Source organism: Engystomops pustulosus, chromosome 3, assembly GCF_040894005.1.
Source record: "Engystomops pustulosus chromosome 3, aEngPut4.maternal, whole genome shotgun sequence".
In the NCBI taxonomy this organism is placed as follows: Eukaryota; Metazoa; Chordata; class Amphibia; order Anura; family Leptodactylidae; genus Engystomops; species Engystomops pustulosus.
In genome coordinates this window covers 148437996-148457248 of record NC_092413.1, presented here as the reverse complement: position 1 = coordinate 148457248, position 19253 = coordinate 148437996, and the positions used below count along the sequence as shown (strand labels likewise).

Here is a 19253-nt window from a genome sequence, read left to right as displayed (position 1 = left end):
TAAAGTTTTTCTTACACCTCATCAGGACTGGAGTTTAATATTTGTGACTCTATAGCCACAATTTGCTGCAAAACTGTAACTTTTTCATGCGCCCACATTTGGATTTTAAAGATCTATCAGGTGCAACACTTAAAAAATTATGAGCTGCTAACTTTGCTGGGCGAGTCCAAAAGTCACACATTTAGGTACAAATATACAATTGTGCCAATAAAGTTGCAAATATAAGGGAAAACAACTGAAATTCCTAAGATAAATGACCAACATGGATTTCTTCTGCAATGTTTCAAGTTCTGTAGGGAAAAAAACACTGATCCCCCCAAAAATTCTTGAATGCTTTTATTTGCATGTAGTGTTATATATTTTACCATAGACTGTAAACCAGTAGCTGGTGCCAATTAGATAAGCGAGGAAAAACACAATGGGGGTTATTTATCGGGGGTTATTGATGTATCCAGTGGACAGCTGCACAGCATTTATTTATACACCAGGACTTATATTCTGCAGCATGCGAATCTTCAATTTTTGAAAGTTTGCACACTGCAGCTTCTGCTCATGCACGGGGCAGGAACGGCCTTATCCGTTCCCCTACGCCACAGGCCTTGCCCCCTTATATGCCACTCCACACTCCTTGGATAAAGGAGGGAAAAATCACAAGTGCTAGAGGATCGCTAGCATTTGTAATTATTTTAGGGCTTCTACGCCAGTTTTCTGGTGTAGGAGCCCTGATAAATAACCCCCAACATGGCAGATTTGTATTTACACAGGTATCTTACTTTTTGGTGTGGCTATAGAGCTCTTTTGGTGCACATCATGTTTATTATTGTGGCTTAGGCAGCTTGATAAATGTGGTTTCATTTTAGCACGTGAAGTAATAATGTCACAGAGTGAATTTACCACTTTTTGTTGAGTTTTTCATACACTGGGGTAGTAGAACAGATTTGCTCCTACTATTTTATTTTTTTTTTTAAATAACTGTAAACGCCACAAAGATTTATGTGATACATTTGCAGTAAGTTATCCAAAGTGGATTGGGTTGACAAAAAATCTCACTTTTGGTGCAAATTTGGCACTAATCAGCAGATCAGTTTTGGAATATTTGCATGTGTAAACTTAGACAACCTTCACAAATTTCCTGACTATCAATAAAATGAAAGCATCAGGTGAACCATAAGATAATATAAGTATGGCCTATAGTTCAGTAGTATAGACCCACAGGGACTCTGTGGGGGAGGGGGGTGATATCCTTTATTTTTGGGGTTATATTTTAGGTTTTTATATTGTGATGTATTTGGCGTGCTGTAAGATGTACAAATGAGTGTCAGACATGTTTAAACCACATTCGTGAAGTGGTCTAGAAGAATTTTTGTTGGTCTTTATATGCACCAAAAATTGTGCCAAAAAATGCTTTGGGCAACTAGAAATGCAGGAAAAGTTCCATGATTCAATAGCAGCGCTCATATTGAGTGACAACGAAAAGTCTTGAGTGTCGGAAAAGAAGCCTCATATAAGCAACATATAATAAATATGGCGCACATGGTACTGCAACAAAAAAGCCTCAGCTGCCAAAAACCGACACAAAGCCAATAATAATTTCCCTCCTGTGTGTCTTCATCTGCCACTTAGAAGTTAAAGAGCTTTTTCAGGTTATTGATGCTAAGGGCTGCAGAATTAGCTTTGGATCTCAATCTAAATGGTAGAAATATTAAGCTTTTATGGTTTGTGTACAGTACTGGAGCTGTATAGCACAGTGGCCCCCTCTGTACATCCATCACAACGTACAAATAGCCAAAGCTCCCAGACCTACAGTGTACCAGCCTTAATACTTCCATGATGGCAAGTAAACACTTTGGAATTTCTTGGTTGCATTGATTATTGTTAAAATGTGTTCCGATTGTTATCTTATCACAATGATAGACACAATACTACTAGACTGATAGCGCACAGTTTTACCGGCCAAGTCTTTTATTGAGCACATTCCGTAATAATCCACAGAGCAGGGAGGAAACGTACAGAGGAACAGTCTGTTAATGACTTCTCTAAGTGATAATTGGCAAGTCAGAAGTGTTGGCTTCACATTGGTCTTACCCATTTAGTAAAGACACTCAAAGCTTAGTTACTGATAAATCTGTAAAATTTTTGTTGTATTTATTTCAGAATAAAATACATTAGAAAAAATTATTGATCAATAATATTAATAGAAATTCAATTGTCACAATAGAGAAAGAGGATGCAGGCCCTAAGTTCACCCACAACCCCAGTCCCTACTTGATTGCCCTGGCTGTGCTAGACAACTACAAGACAAACCCTACTCAGAAAAAGGGCTCAGAAAAGATGACAAATGAGCAGTGGGACAAACCAGCCAGACAGAAAAGGTATAGTCAGAATAGCAGGCTCAAACCTAGATGGCGAGTGGTACAGCTACAATAAGTAGTAGAGTGGTAAAAAAAAAAACCTGAGAAAGAGTCGGATACACAGTAAGCAATAGCAAGCTGAAGTAGGGCAGCAAGTGCCAGGAGATTAGTAAAAACAGCAACCGGTAATCAAAACTGGGCAGATATATAAACGAGTTCCTGGATACCGCCCCCAGCAGCAACTGGTTCAGCCATCCATTACTAATACACCGAAAGGTAGCTGTCAATCAATGCTCGCAGCCAAGCAGCTCTGGGTGTGGCTAAAATTCATAATACGGCAATTCAGTGAGTTCTGACAGCAATATAATAATATAGTAAAAGAGAGAAATAAACAAAGAAACGACATGGAAAACAGATAAGTATTCTGGGTCTAAAAAGGGGTTTTCCCACGAAAAAAAGTTTAAGCCCTATCCACAATGCTGATGGAGATCGCTGGGCGCAGCGCTTGCCAATTTCCGTCAGCCCTATAGAGATTGATGGAGAAGAACAATCATGCGCTGCCGTCTTCTGCATTAGTCTGACGGAGCGACAGAGGTACGTGGAACCCCTCGTTTTCGTGATCTGTGGGGGTCTCATCTTAATAACTTTTGTTCGTGGGAAAACCCCTTTAAAGGAAACCTACCATGAGGAAACTACCATCAGAAGTAGATCTGATGGAAGATTCCTCCTGCCTGCCTCTGCCCTAATCTGTAATTTAATTTAAACATTCTGGAACCTAACCAGGATCGAGTGACCGGGTATGAATGATTATGGAAGTTTGGAGACTTTAAGTGCTGTGGTATCACTGATGTCAACTAAAATGTCTGAGCCTGACAGACCAGACCCATCCTAGGATTCTCTGTATTTAATGTGGTACTACGGGCCAGAATCGGGGGGTGGCTGTTTTTTTTGGGGAAGCTGGAATGAGGGGTATCTCATCTAGTTGGGGTTTTCTGTTTGTGTTATTTGAAATAGAAAATGCAATAAAAATCACTGTGATTAAAAAAAAAATCATGGAACCTAACCTAAATTGTTAAAAACGTTATTTTAGTAATATGTAAATTAACGGCAGAGGCTACTGGGGCGTGCACTAGCCTGGCCAGGCACTGGGAGCTTAGGCTAGTCCTCACCCCAGTAGCCTCTGCAGTTAATTACATATTACTAAAATAATGGTTTTAACAAATTAAGTTTGGTTCAGTATACAATATGCTGCAATATAAATGATTGCTTGTGTATGTTCGTTATGACTGCTGCTCTGCCACCAAGAAGGGGTGATTTCACTATGATGAAAGGACTCACTACCCCTGCATGATCACTGGACAGTGCTGCCGGGTTCAAGTTATGGCACTTAATATGTTAAGACAAAAAACAAGAGCAGAACTCCTGTTTGTTTCCAATCCTCAGACAGTAATGGTTAATGAAAGCAACTCAACAGGTGTGCTGGTGGCACACTGTAAAAGATCATTAGTAAATCCACCATATACTCCATTTAATCTGTATTGCAATATATTTTAGGAACCATCAGAACCCTCCTAGGGTTGCAGCACCCTAATTGTTCCAAACTTTCAAAAGTACCCTGAAAATCCACCTGATTGCCTACAGCACACAATAACTGCACTACTCTGCTCCCTCAACTCATGTCCCGTATCCTTCCATATAGATTGTGAGCCCTCCACCCACTTGTTCCAGATTTCTGTAGTTTTTGTATTTGCATCTGTTCTTTCCTTAATGTATAGTATGTGAATCTCTTACTAATTGTATAGCACAATGAAATTAATGGTACTCTATAAATAAATAAATCATCATAAAAAATAAATAAAAATTACAACTCACCCCACCTTCCCTAGAACTGATATTAATAAATAGTAAAAAAAAAAAAGTAATAAACATGTTAGGTAATACTGCAAAAGTCCTGATCTATCAATATATAGAAACGGTTATTCCTGGCGGTAACCCCCATAAAGGAGAATAGTGTCAAAATGTCCAAAACATCACTTTATTGTCATTTTGAAACTCCTGCAAAACATGACACCTTACATAGCTCCATAAGCCTAATTATCAAAAAGTTATTAGTGTCAGGACAGGCAAAAGAAATTTTTTTTAGTACAAAAGGTTTATCATTTTTTTAAATCATAAAACAATCTTTATAAATTTGAGAATAAAGGGGAGGTGTCATTTGGGGTGCACTGTGAAAGCCTTAAAAACAGAGCCCACAAGAAAATGATAAAAAATGTTTTTCCTGCATCCCAGTACACTGTAATTCATTTTCCATGCAATTTGTTACACAGAAAACATGCCCTTATAAATCTCAGTACACAGAAAATAAAAAAAGTATTGAGTCCTGTCTGACCTCCTGGATTCAGCGATTATTACCACAGGACGGCTGTGGGACCTGCAGTAACCACCGGACATTTCATATACAAAAACAGTTTGTTTATTTGTGCCATCCCTCAGCCGTATCCGAGGAAGCTATCTAATTTCTAAGGGACAACATGGCTACATTTATGAGAAATTATCTGCACACAGGAACATTTTTTTAATAACATCCAATTGAAGAAATGTTTATATATGGCAGATTAATGAAACTGAATGTGAATGCCCTGACAAGAATATCCCTTTATTTCTGATTCTTATGACAACCCAACATTTTTAAAATCTAATTGTCACAGAGACCAAAAAAGTTCTGGCTGGGATTACAATGATAAAATATACAGTTCCGACTTACATACAAATTCAACTTAAGAACAAACCTACAGACCCTATCTTGTATGTAACCCGGGGACTGCCTGTACAGTATTACCATACATAGCCCTTGTTAACCAGAAAGATCAAGTCGTGGTGCTTGCTACCCAATATCCATCGCTCTCATCTCTTGAATGATGGTTTCCTTTGGCTTCTCCTGCAGTGATGTAAACAGTAACATATCTATAACCTTCATTGAGTACATTATCACAATAATAAAATGTTATATTGTTAAAGGGGTTGTCCGAGTTCTTGAAAAAAACTAAAAGTGGTCGGGAGAGGGCTGCTTAAAAAAAATAATGTCCTACTTACCTTCCGGTGCCCTCCGGTATCCAGCGCTGCTGTCAGTCCGGTCCGGGTGCCATGTAAACAAACATGGCCGCCGGAGCAGCGCAGGACTCAGTTTTCCGGAAGCTGAATCCAGCGCTGCTCCGGCGGCCATGTTTCATTACATGGCGCCCGGACTGGAGTGACAGCAGAACTGGATACCGGAGGGCACCGGAAGGTAAGTAGGACTTTATTTTTTTTAAGCAGCCCTCTCCCGGCCACTTTTAGTTTTTTTCAAGAACTCGGACAACCCCTTTAAGGGTGATGTCACACGTTCAGTTTTTCAAATGCAGTTTTTGATGTCCAAACCAGGAGTGGAGTGAAAGTAGGAGGAGGAGCAGCACCTTTCAATTATTTATCTCAACACATCATGATCCACACCTGCGCTAGGCTTCAAAAACTGCATCTGAAAAACTGAATGTGTGGACACAACCTAAAGGAGATCTACTATCTTAATCCATCATCAGGGACGTCATCATGCAAGATACTACTACTTGCACTTATAAAAAAAAGCAATAGCTTTACAAAACAATAAATATGACAATTTCAGAATACATTGGGACTTATGAATCAAAAGAGCTCACTACCAAGTATAAAACTCTGCTTAACAGCCAACCAGCCTTAGGTCTTGTAAGTAATGTTACGAAAGTACTTTTTTGTGTTAACGTTTTACTGTGACTAATAGCTGCCTGTTTTATTTCTAGAATACAGTAAGCCTTTGTCAAATGTACAGAGAAGTAATAAGAAATAACACTGTCTAGTATGAACAGCATGCATGTAAAATTAACAATACTCTGTCATTTGTCTATATTGTGAAACTTAGGGCTCATTCACACGGACGTTCATGGGGACGTGCAAATTTGCGGCCGCATATACGTCCCTAAAGACAGCAATGGCAGCCTGGCAGCGGTACGGTACCACACATGTGTGGCACCAATCCACACCGTACACAGATAAAAGATAGAGGTCACCTCCTCCTCACCTCCAGCACACGGCGGTATTCCCGCACGGTGGCCGTACCGCGTGTGAATGTTCCCTAAAAGTGCAACAGGCACAAACTGTATGCTTGTTTATATTTTATGTTGTAAAACAATAAAAACACTCACTCATAGATCCAGGTACTGTGACTTGTTATCCATAGCCTCCTTCCTTTTAACATCAACTTTTAAAATTAAAAGCTAATGTGCCTGAAAGGCTACTGGGGGTGTTACCAGAGCCTTCTCCCCTGTCTGCTGAAACTTCCCCTGCTGCACTGAGATTACATCAGGCAGAGGGATGGGCGAAGTGCTGAGTAAGCGGAGGGGGAGACATTCGAACAGCCTGTGAATATGCAGCATGGATGGGCTCTGGTAACATCCCCAGAGCCTTCCTGGCTTATTAGCATTATTTTAAAAGTTTAATTTAGAATGAAGAAAGTCATGGATAACAAATATAAGAAGATGACCACAGTCAAAGTGCCTGGATCTATGAATAAGTGTCCCTGGTTTATCATGCTTCATTTTGATGTTAGATTTTCTTTAAAGGGAAGCTACCACCACAAATCTACCTATAAAGGTAGATTGGGTGGTAGGTGGATAAATGGGACGTGAGGATAGCCCTTTTAAGGGCTAATCCTCATGTCCCCGCACTTTTTTAGTAACTTTTATCAAACTTTTATGCTAATTTTATTATGCGGTTACTGGGGCGTGGAGTAGCCGCATCTGAGGTTACACGAGGCGGCTACTCCACGCCCCGGTAGCCTCTTTTCTCCTCCTACTCACCATCTTCGGCGCGCAGCTATGAGCAGTCTGATGATCCTGCAGTCTGCGCATGACCAGAACAGCAGGCCCGCGCCTGCGCGGTCACTGCTCCGAAGCCGGGGCTGCACAGGCGCGAGCCTGCTGTTCTGCGCATGCACAGACTGCAGGATCGACGGACGAGGGCGCGCAGACGAAGATGGTGAGTAGGAGGCCCTTAAAAGGGCTATCCTCACGTCCCATTGATTCACCCCCAGTAGCTGCGTAATAAAATTAGCATAAAAGTTTGATAAAAGTTACTAAAAAAAGTGCGGGGACGTGAGGATTAGCCCTTAAAAGGGCTATCCTCACGTCCCATTGATCCACCTACCACCCGATCTACCTTTATAGGTAGATTTTTGGTGGTAGGTTCCCCTTTAAATGTGTGCTATATATTAAAAAAGGGATGGCACACAGATGATTTTCACTGTGATGTTCTTTTGCCCATATAGGCCATGCTTACTCCTCTCATTTGTAAAACAGCCGCTGTCTGCAAATCCAGTCATGTCAGGCGGCTTCTTGAAAGTGAATATTTACTTAAAGGGAGATGTGTCGCTACATACAAAGTTTTATTTTTTCGTTACCAGAAAACTTATTAACATTTTTCTTTAATGTGAAGCTTTCGCTCTAGGAAAATCATAGCTTATCAGGCATGTGTTTTTATAAATCTTTCTAATCCTTATGAAATCCATAATACCGCTAGAACTGCAGACAAATGGGGAGAATAGAAGGTAACAGTGGTACATTATCCCAGGCGGATGCTTTGCTGTATTAATATTTCATTGATATCTTTAGTGCCATCTGTGAAATGTACTGTTTGTACAGTTATATTAGGTCTCCACCATACATTTAGATGTACAGTGAATACGGAAATTCAGACCCCTTTAAATTTTTCAGGATTTGTTTCATTGGAGCCAATTGGTAAAATCTTAAAACATCTTTTTTTTTTTCATTAAAGGGGTATTCCCACAAAGACAAGTTTCTTAAATGTACTCAGTATAACAAAATAACGCATTCTCTAATTCAGTGATATTAACATAAATGCAGCTTTTCACAGACATAATTCCAACCAGTCTTTATCAGTCCTGGTGTACACAATTTTTGTTGCCCCTGGACTTGACCGTGTATCTTCGGAGTTTAGGGTTCAGACATCTTGCTCTACTGTGACGCTCGCTGCCGACACTTGAAGAGAGTAAAGCTACCGACAGATAAGATCTTTATCTGAGGGAAGGGGAGGCACAGAAGATCAGGCAGCATGTGTACAGTAATAGGTGAGATATAGCAGAGCTGTGTATGTTATGGCTGTAATTGTAGAGTCATGTGTAATATGCGTCTCATGGATCTCATCATCTCTGATCTGTGTCATCTCTCTTTCTTTCTGTCAGGCACCATATTTTTTCGGACTATAAGGCGCACAAAAAATCCTTTGATTTTCTCAGAAATCAAAGGTGCGCCTTATAGTCCAGTGCGCCTTATATATGAACCATACTTACAGACAACAGCTGCCTTGAACAGTGCACAGGTCTGCCACCTGTTGGTCATTCATACTTATAATAAGGTGGGCCTTATAATCCGATGCGCCTTATATATGAACCTAGACGTTTTAGGCATTTATTGATGGTACGCCTTATAATCTGGTTGTCCGCAAAATATGGTACTAGTGAATTTCCAGAAGCCAAATCAAAGTGTATATAAACCTGTACCCTGATAATCTAACCACATTGTCAGCACATAGAACTAGAGGGATCATAATGGGGCAGATTTATCAAGCAGTCTGAAAGTCAGAATATTTCCAATTGCCCATGGCAACCAATCACAGCTCCCCTTTAAAATATTCATGAGCACTGGTGAAATGAAAGCTGAGCTGTGATTGGTTGCCATGGGCAACTGGAAATATTCTGACTTTCAGACTGCTTGATAAATCTGCCCCAATGTGTCTGCTTAAAGAGTCCCAGCCCACACTCTGGGATTTTACACTGACCATCAATGAATGATAGGAGCGAAAACAGCAATAAAACTGAGTAAAATTGTGAAGCAAGGGGTTAAAATGATCTTTATTTTTTGTCAAACATCACTAGGGAGTTGAAATATGAGAATTTTTTTCATGGGCAAACCCCTTAAATGTACACTCTGCACCCCATCTTGACATAAAAAATAGAAATTATTATACAAGAAAAATGTAAATATCACATGGTTTTACATATTCAAACCCTTTGCTCAGTATTGAGTAGAAGCACCTTTCGAGCTAGAACAGCCATGAAACTCCTTGGGAAGGATGTATCAAGTCAAGTAAGACCAGGTCAAGTAAGAGTTGTGGTCATGCCAAACTTCTTCCATTTAAGGATTATTGAGGCCAATGTGCTCTTAGGAAGCTTGAGTGCTACAGAAATTCTTTTGTAACCTTGGACAGTTATTTACACCTCACGATTCTCATGTGCTCTGACATGCACTGTGAGGTCTTATATAGACAGGTGTTTGCCTTTCCTAATCAAGTACAGTCAGTCTAGCTAAACACAACTGGACTTCAATGAATGAGTAGAACCATTTCAAGGAGGATCAGAAGGAAATGGACACCATGTGAGTTAAATATGAGTGTCACAGCAAAGGGTCTGCATACTTATGACATGTCATATTTCTGTTTTTCTCGTTTAGTAAATTAGCAAGATGGTGTGCAAAGTGTACATAAATGAGTAAAAAGGGCTTTTTTGATCTTACCAATTGGCTGCAATGAAAGAAAGAGTGAAAAATGTAAAGGAGTCTAAATACTTTCCGTACCCACTGCAGGTTTCCAGAATTTGAGCATGCTTTATCTCCCTGGAATCATGTGGGACATTCCTCGGCTCTTGATTAATTTCCTGTACTGTAGAGCCCTTATCCTGTGGATGCTGCAGTGACCAGTGTGGAGCAGTCTCCTGTGGCACTGCAAGGGTTAAGGGGATGTTGACAGATGAGAGAGTGGGACTGTTTTCAATCCCAGTGGAAGCTCCCACAGGAAATTAACTCTCCATCCTGCAGTTAAATCTGACCCTTTGGCTTTGATTCAAGTAGTTAGCCATGTGAACACCATAGCGCGTCTGTTTTTAGCAGTGAAACTCACAGTCCAAGTAGATTGTGCTTCGAGGAATGAGCTGGGACCACAGGCTACACCCTCTGAACAAGTTGTTTCTGAGTGTGCTGTCAGAGGCACAGAAAGGGCCAGGATACACAGACAGGCGCAGAGGAGGAGGACGCACTCGAAGACTAAAATCACAGCTCTGGAGCAGCTGCAAAGAGGAAGCCAAAATGATCCAGCGCTGCCCCATTATGAGCGGATTCCTTCTGGGATTCTCTGCGGTGTAGCATGGATACATACTCTGCTCATCCTGGAAGCATGTAGACCACTCTGGTGAGAACACGTCATATTCAGGGCCCTAAAAATGCCTGCAGTGGATTTGACTCTAACACTAGACTTCTGATGTACTTTTTACCTTCTTGATGGCAAACAAGTGACTACCTGGACCAAAAAGCAACATCGATGGCCCCTGAAATGCCATTCTCTTCATTACTTCTGCATTGTTGGTATGGGCTATGGAGGTGGACGACATGTCTGCACAATTTCTATGTTTTTAATGATGCTTAATACTACAGTTATGTAGCCCAAACCTTATTTTTGTTTGTTTTTTACAACTTCAGCTCCACAGTCATCACAGCTCGGTCAGTTTTCAGCATAAATTTTTTTTATGGAGCTATGAATTTTGCTATTAATGTCATATCAGCTGGAAAAGCTGCCATATTTTGGGATTTTATGAAGTCTCGTTCTGTGCAGCCATTGCTTGTTTGTTTACATCTGCAGTTCCTCAGTACATGATGGCATTTTTTCTGGTCCCAGGAGCCAGATGTGTACTGATGTTTTTAGAAGCAAATAGCTATGCTAAAGAGAACCCACAATAGATGTGCGTCTCCAGGAGAAGGCCGGCGATGAGACCAGCGTCTCTGTGGCACAGCATGCACAGGAGGGGATAGAGGAATGTCAGCCGCTGGTGGACACTCACCTCTGTGTTTGCATCTGTTCCACTGCAGCAACTCCCATCCTTCATACTTTGCTTTCCTTTTCCATTTGTGGATTATGAATATTGTAAATATGAAACGTTTTCAAGCGTGGAAGCACTCCCTCCCTTTTCTGTCACATTTCAATTTTTATAAAGTAAGTATTATATAGGCATTGTTTTATTAGTGTTTACAACTGTGTCATCTTATTTAGTTATAAAGCAGCAGGGGCGTATAACTTTGCCACAATAGCGTAAAAATGAACAGAAGTTGTGACTTGGGGATATTGTATTTCTATTTGCTAAATTGTGTGTTTCTAATTTTCAGTTGCTTGAAGTTCCTATGGATACAAAGCCCTTTCATGTAAAAATACTTCACACTGACATACATTTTACATGTGTTTTGTCACTTCTAGTCAATTTTAAGGCCTGTACATAATAGCTATGCAGTACATTCCTTTAAAGAAATCTGTGAGTTACAACCTTCAGCCTCCTCTGTTAGTATGAAGGACTGACAGGCTCTCTGGTTTTATGTATAATGAGAATTTAAGTTCACTGTTTAATGTGAATAAAGAGTCTGATGTAGTCATGTTCCCAACAGCTACTGATTGACAGATTTTCCCCCTAATAAGCTCTACACACAGAGGAAACTGCACTAAAAGTGCTCTGCCCTTGTGTAACGTTGGGTGCGCAAGATTCTTTAAGAACGTGCGCCTGAAATCATGCATCTGGCGCTTCCCTGCACTGGCCCGACAGAGTTCACCAACTTTTTTGTGGTGCACCTTTAACATAGGGCGTGCAACAGACTTTGCATGTTAAATCTGGCGCACTGTCCGACTGAGGGCCAGATCGCCCCCTATTTTTTGTTGCATGGTGCCTAGTGCAGCTGCGCCACAAAATGGTCGCATGCGACACATTACATACACTAGAAACAACTTGAAAAGTCTGTCAGAAAACCAGCGCAAGGCTTTTAGTAAATGTGCCCCATTGTCGATTGTTACGTTATCTACGCACATTTCAGAAAATTCACAGCATAATACACTAGGATTAAACTGAGTTTAATGTGGAATGCTCAATGTGGAAAATATAATGATCATGTCACTTTTCGCAGGTATCCCTGCAGATATTTTCAGATTTCCAAATCCAGATTTGATGTGGATTTTTGCTTGAGATGAGGGCATATCTGGTGAAAACAGGAGTAAAAAAAAACTAATATATAAATCTGCATCAAAAACGCACTACATAAATCACTAATAAATAACAACGGATTTGATGAGGATTTACATGCATGACCATCTGCAAAGGGGCAGATTTACTAAGACAGGGAAAAGTGTGCAGTTGTCTGTGTAGTGTGCAGGGGGCGCCAGATTCATGATTTGGGGCAGATTTACTTACCCGGTCCAGTCGCGATCCAGCGGCGCGTTCACTAGATGTCCACTAGATGTCCACGAGTTCACGTCCTCCGTCTTGGTGTATGTGAGTGCTATTTTTGTGACACAAGTTTTTTTTAAAATTCCGCGTTTTTTCCCAATCTGTCGGGTTTTCCAACGGCCACGCCCCCGATTTCTGTCGTGTGAAAGCCGTCAATGATGCGCCACAATCCGATCGTGTTGGGAAACCCGACGGAAAACCGCGATTAGGGCCCTTAGTAAATGTGCCCCATTCTTTTTGAATCTGGCCCCCTCTGCGCTGCTCCAACAGAGGGCACAACTCTTTTTTTGGTGCACCTTTACCATTGGGCATGCAACGCATTATTAAATGTTAAATCTAGTGCACGGTTCGACTGAGCAGTGGAACGCTCCCTTTAGTGCAAACATTTGTGTCACTTGAAGAATAGTGCAGCCACACCACAAAATGGTGGGGTGCAACACAAATGTGTCTCAGACACTTCGTAAATACCTGTGCAAGCAACGTGCAAAGTCTGACAGAAAACTGCCACACGGCTCTTAGTAAATGTGGGCAAATGTGTGCAGATAGCCTTATACGGACAATCCAATACACATTGGGAAAGATGTATCATACGCTGGCACCCATGTGCGCTGGAATATGATGGAAGCCTCGACCCTCTGGTGCCGCTAGATACAAGAAGAGGCTTAGGACTCCTGATGTATGTGGTGGGTGGCCACTCCTGTGGCCAGCTGCTAGCATTTTGTGCAAAAGACATGCAAACATAAGTTGAGCGTTTGCATAGTCCAGGGAAAACCCCTGCTGGCCACCCCCCACTCAGTACGCACTTGGTGTGGGAATGGTGTAAAGGGGAAAATATTTGCAATTACTGAGGTTTTGCAAGTACAGGCAGTCCCCGGGTTACATACAAGATAGGGTCCGTAGGTTTGTTCTTAAGTCGGAACTGTATATTTTATAATGGTAGATCCAGACAAAAAATTTTTTTTGCCCCAGTGACAATTGGTGTTTAAAAATGTTTTGCTGTAATTGGACCATGGATTATCAATAAAACTACATTACAGACACCGTAAAGACACCTTTGTACAAGAATATAACTACTATAATACTGCCCCTGTGTACAAGAATATAACTACTATAATACTGCCCCCTATGTACAAGAATATAAATACTGTAATACTGTCCCCCTATGTACGGGAAGAAAGCTACTATAATACTGCCCCCTCGGTACGGGAATATAACTACCATTCCATATAAAACCGCCAGCCACTCCCCCCCCCCCCCAGTATACAGCCAGACCCACTGTTAATAGCTAGCAAGCCCCCACTGTATATAGCCAGACAGTCTCCTCCCAGTATACACCCAGCCCCCCTGTATACTGTATATAGCCAGATATCCCCCAGTATACAACCAGCCCCCCAGTATACAGCCAGCCTCCTCTGTATATAGCCAAGCAGCCCCCCACTATACAGCCAGCCCCCGTATATAGCCAGCCAGTCACCCCAGTATACAGACAGCCCCCCTGTATATAGCCAGACAGCCCACCCAGTATATTGCCAGACAGCAATGAGGGAGAGACGAGGGGGTCCACATTATGAAGGGGATGGAGGATGGGTCACAATGGGAAGAGGAGGAGAAATCTAGGGTATTATACATATGGGAGGATAAAATTAAAGAGGGGACATTATATTTTTCTGAGTTGCATTATGGAGTTTGATATGGGTCCATGTTTTGGCCACAGTAAGGGGGCATTATACTATGCAGAGGCTATTACTCTTGATATTATACTATGATTGGTGGTGAGACAAGGGACAGGGTAATGGGTGTGGTTTAGGAAAAAGGGAGGAGCTTTTGTTCCTTTTTCTCTAGCCCAAAGATTAGGGGGTATGTCTGGTAAGTTATCTACCAGATGTAGATACTACTGTATAAGCACAGCTCTTTTATCACATACCACTATCATACATGAAAGGTCGTGAACACCAACTACATGGGACTTTAGCTTTAAATGAACTACCGATGCCGCCAACCGTTAAATATATTTATGAAAAGACATATGGTATTGCTAAGTCACAAAATGTATGGTATGTTGATATTTATCATCCAACTTGTACCACCATTATTGAAGCGAATGTACTTCATCTGTAATAGAGCTGCAGGCATTTTCTGTTATAAAATCACAGTGACATGTGATCACATGTTCGGAAGTGAAATGTACACTAATGTGAACGCAGATGTAGACAGTGCAGGTAAATGCTAGCTTATTTACGTCTTATTTACTATAGATGTAGTTACTGTAGCTTTATTAATGTAATTTGGTCATTGGCCTTAATAGATTTACTATTCAGTGTCTATGATACTAAAGGCTGTGAATAACACACAAATATATACAAGTATCTTTTCCTCCTCTTTAAGCTTTAAAAGCAAGGATAAGCCAGGGATACATACTCATAATCTTATTATATTTGTTTTCCATGGCCTCCTTCCTTCTAAATCAAGTTGAAAATTATATCAATGAGCCTGAAGGGCAGCTGAGGGTTTACAACAGAGTCACAGGCTGTTATACTGTCTCCCTCTCCCTCTCTGTGCCTGCTCAGCACTCAGCACTCTGTAACAGTCTGTGAAGGTGCAGCACTGAATGGCTCTGGTAATGCCCCCAGAGCCCTCCAGCTTCACTAGCATTATTTGTAGAGTGATTTTAAAAGGAGGCCATGTATAAAAAATATAAGATTGCCAAAGTCACGGTGCCCGGATCCATGAGTAAGTGTCCCTGGTTTATCATAATGGATTTTGATGGTAGATTTCCATTAACGCAATTAGTTTTTTAAATGCTGATTTTCACCCGTAATAGGCAGTGTAATAGTCTAAATAGAAATCTTGCCTACTAATATCAGGGAGATATAGACCTAGAATAATGTATTGTAAAGGTTGTTTGGCTTAGAAAACTCATTTTCACACGCCACAACAGCTTCTCACTTGGGATAACCGTTCCTGCATTGCCTGTAGGTACTGTGTTCTGCTGAATTCACCAGGGGCAGCAGTTACTAATATCCTTCCAGGTTTCTGACAGTCATACCAGAGGGTACGGTTTTTGTACCCTGCTTATCTTCAAGGGACCTTTCTAACAAGTAGTTGACAACCCAGGGTCTTAGAAAGATGAGTGGCAGCCCTTGTAGAAATGATATTAGTTGGCATGCTGGTATAGATAGAGAGATACGCACACATGCTCTTCTCAATAAACTAGAATATCAGCAAAAAATTATTTTTTCAGTAATTCAATCAAAAGTCAAACTCCTATATTATATAGAGCCATTACAAACAGAGTGAACTTTTTCAAGTGTCTATTGCTGTTCATGTTGATGATTATGGCAACCAATGAGAGCCCTGCTATCCTTTTGTAATAATCAGTGGGAAAATGAAAGCTGAGAGTTAATTGGTCGCCATGAGCAACTTAAACAGTTTTTATTACAGACTCTTCTGATAAATCTCCATAATGACTTTTGGGTTTTCCTTGGCTGTAAGCCAAAAATCCATTGTCACAAAAGTTGTCATGCTTCCACAGTGGACATGGAAGTGTAAGTTACTCTTATGACTGCTATTACGTATGTGTACTGTGTTTTGTATAGTGCAATGTTGTCATATAGTCTGCTATCAGTTTGTGTGGTTGCAGTAATCCATGGGGCCATCCCATAACAAATGGGAGTCTAGGAGAAGTGTGAAAATTTACACAGGCTCTGGACTTCACAAGAGCAGGAGATGGCATACACAGACCATTCATCTGACAGTGTTGACAGATGTTATGGCCCTAATCTCCTTCAGCTAAACAGCTTCGCTCTAGAAGCCTTTACTTCCCACAGGTTTTCACACGCCAAGGAATATCTTTCTCTCTGTAGAATTAGGATTAATAATAAGATACTATATCACCATATAAGGCTTACAGTGTCTGCAGAGAGAATAAGGGGTCTGAAGTTTGAGGATCATATGTCAGATGTCACATTTCACTTACTGACTTTTTCTCTGCTTCTTCCACAGAGGTTGGGCAGTAGCATGCAGGCAGATGAGGGCTCAGAATGGCTTCTGGAGCTCTTGAGTGAGGTGCAGCTGCAGCAGTATTTCCTGCGCATACGTGATGATCTGAACATCACGCGTCTTTCCCACTTTGATTACGTCAAGAATGAAGATCTGGAAAAAATCGGCATGGGCCGGCCCGGTGAGCCAACTTTAGCTTTGGTGATTGTCTGCACACACATTGAAGCGCACATGTTCAGTAACCAATGGTCTCTGGCATGATAATGTGACCACAGCATCTGTTCATCTATTAGATAAGGCGCTTATAACATCTTACAACTAAGGATTGTGGCATCACTGCTCACCCCTCCCTTCTCGATAGAGCAGTACAGGGCTGGCCACATAACACGGCAAAATATAGGACTTGTCCAATATTTCCCATCTCCTCCACTTTTCACTTTAGCCAACTTATAATAGATTTATCAAGTGACACCACATGTACTAGAGAGCTTTATGAAGTGAGACTTTTTAAAAAGTCACACATTTTGGTGTAAATTCACTTCAGTCTTCGTAGCGTAGGAAAAATGTACGAATCAGTTGTGCAAAATTTGCGTCTTTATAACAACTTTTGACCAAAAAGTCTCATTCCAATGCAAAAATAAAAGGGGTTGGCCATCTGCCTCTATTGCCTTGTGGATAATATTGATATCAAAATATGCAACAAAAACAAAATAAGAGCCGGCTCTTAATAAAATGAAAATACCTATAGCTACACCTCTTATAATACTACACCTCCATATAGCTAAACGGGCAAGAAAACAAGCCAATTACCATAAAAGATAATATTTTATTGATAAATTAAAACATATATTGACTTTAAGTTTACAAAAACAATATTCAGGAAAAAGTCAGAAATGATGAGGCTGCCGAGTAATAAATAATTTGTTACTAGTTCATAACAAAGCAGTAAGGGAAATGCAGAACACTTTATAGTTCATAATTACAAAATGAATAAAAAACAATCTATCCAGGGCCGGCTCCAGGTTTTAGTGGGCCCCTGGGACACAGAGCCTTTGTGGGCCCTTTGTGGGCCGCCCTCCAGCAGGCTCACTGCCCCCGTCCCCCGCGTGAACACACTGCCCCCCCATCCCCCCGTGTACACATCCCTCCCCCCTGTGGACACACTGCCCCCCCTCACCCTGCATACACACTGCCTCCCCTCCCCCTGCATACACACTGCCCCCCCTCCCCCTGTATACACACTGCCCCCCCCCCCCTCTCCTTGTTCCCCCAAAGCAGCGCAGGAACAGCTTCTTTCTGTCTTCGGCATGTGCCTGCCATACACGCCGGCTCTGATGGAACTAATCAGTCAATAATTCATATAGGCTGCAGTGCAAGTAAAGTGCAAAGTGCCATGTGCCAAACAATAAAGTTCAATGCATACCCATATTGTAATACACAGGCAGTCCCTTCCCGACGTGTGTTTCAGCGTCTGTGCCTTTTTCAAGGGGAATGTCTTGTGGATAATCCTGGAATGTTTATCAGGTGATTTTGCACTCCTGCTGGTTACTTTTGTGCTGTGTGCAGACTCTACATGCTACTTTTGTTGTATCAGGAGAGTTGTGACTCATCCTGCTCCCTCCTCTACAATCTCCTTGTGTCAGTGAGGACGGACTGTGAGCATAGAGATACTGTGGGTGACGCCATTAGGACAGACTAGCGGAGTGAGACAGAAAGTTGTGTATACATGCAGAGAACAGCAGGGAAAGAACAAGGAAAGGGTGAAGCTATCAAAGAAGGCAAAGACACAGGTACATTTACATGCAGAGCTACTGTATCCAGTATGGCAATAGTTAGCTGATTTGTCATAACCCTAAAAATCATTCAGACCACCTATTATAACAATACAGAGTATAATTACAGAGAAAAATATGAGGAGCCCATTCATCGTATACACAGATCACAGAAGTAAAACAAGTAATGGGATTGTAGTTTGCACAAGCTAAAGGGACACCACATTTCAGCCCCAATGTATGTAGTGATTTATAAGGGTATGTTCACACATGCCAGCTATGCTTTCAATTATCAACCTCGATTTACAGATGGAAAATCTGCAGTGTATTACCGTATGATTTGGCTATTCCCACATGCAACCGTAAAAACAATCTTTGTAGTTAAAAATCTGAGCTAAATCAACCAGTGACCTGAATGGGGAAGTTACCCCAGGGACCCCTGTGACATCACAAACTCTATACTCCCCACTCTGGGTGTATTTGTGGCTACCTTTTCTGGTCCCACTAGATTATCTGCATTTGTAGGACATTGTACACTGAGGGCTATTTCTGGTTGTAGCTGTCACATGACTCAAGCATTTGTCATTTTCAAAGTAATTGTTTCATTTCCATTCCAAAATGTAATCTGCCGCACCTGCTATTAATTTGATGTAGCTTTTTAGTATTTAGATGAGGCTTGGCATTGAGACATTTTTTTATTAATCCAAGTGCAGTGTGGTATGAAAGCAATTGATTTGCAGCTTTGAAGAACATATCAAGTAATCTGTGGATGGAAAGGAAGCCATGTTTCAG

The 19253-nt window shown here is 41.2% G+C and overlaps 1 protein-coding gene across 8 annotated transcripts in view; it reads left to right on the top strand.

Moving 5' to 3' along the window:
• Window positions 1-19253, top strand: part of TNK2 (tyrosine kinase non receptor 2) — a 145843-nt gene that overhangs the window by 86689 nt on the left and 39901 nt on the right. For 4 of the 8 annotated variants that reach the window (XM_072142513.1, XM_072142515.1, XM_072142514.1 and 1 more), the window contains one exon: window positions 16693-16870. In XM_072142513.1, the coding sequence (XP_071998614.1) occupies window positions 16693-16870 (178 nt within the window). Of the gene's footprint in view, window positions 1-10308; window positions 11418-16131; window positions 16236-16692; window positions 16871-19253 lie in introns of those variants that run through there. The other 4 variants (XM_072142511.1, XM_072142509.1, XM_072142508.1 and 1 more) reach the window with 3 other exon arrangements.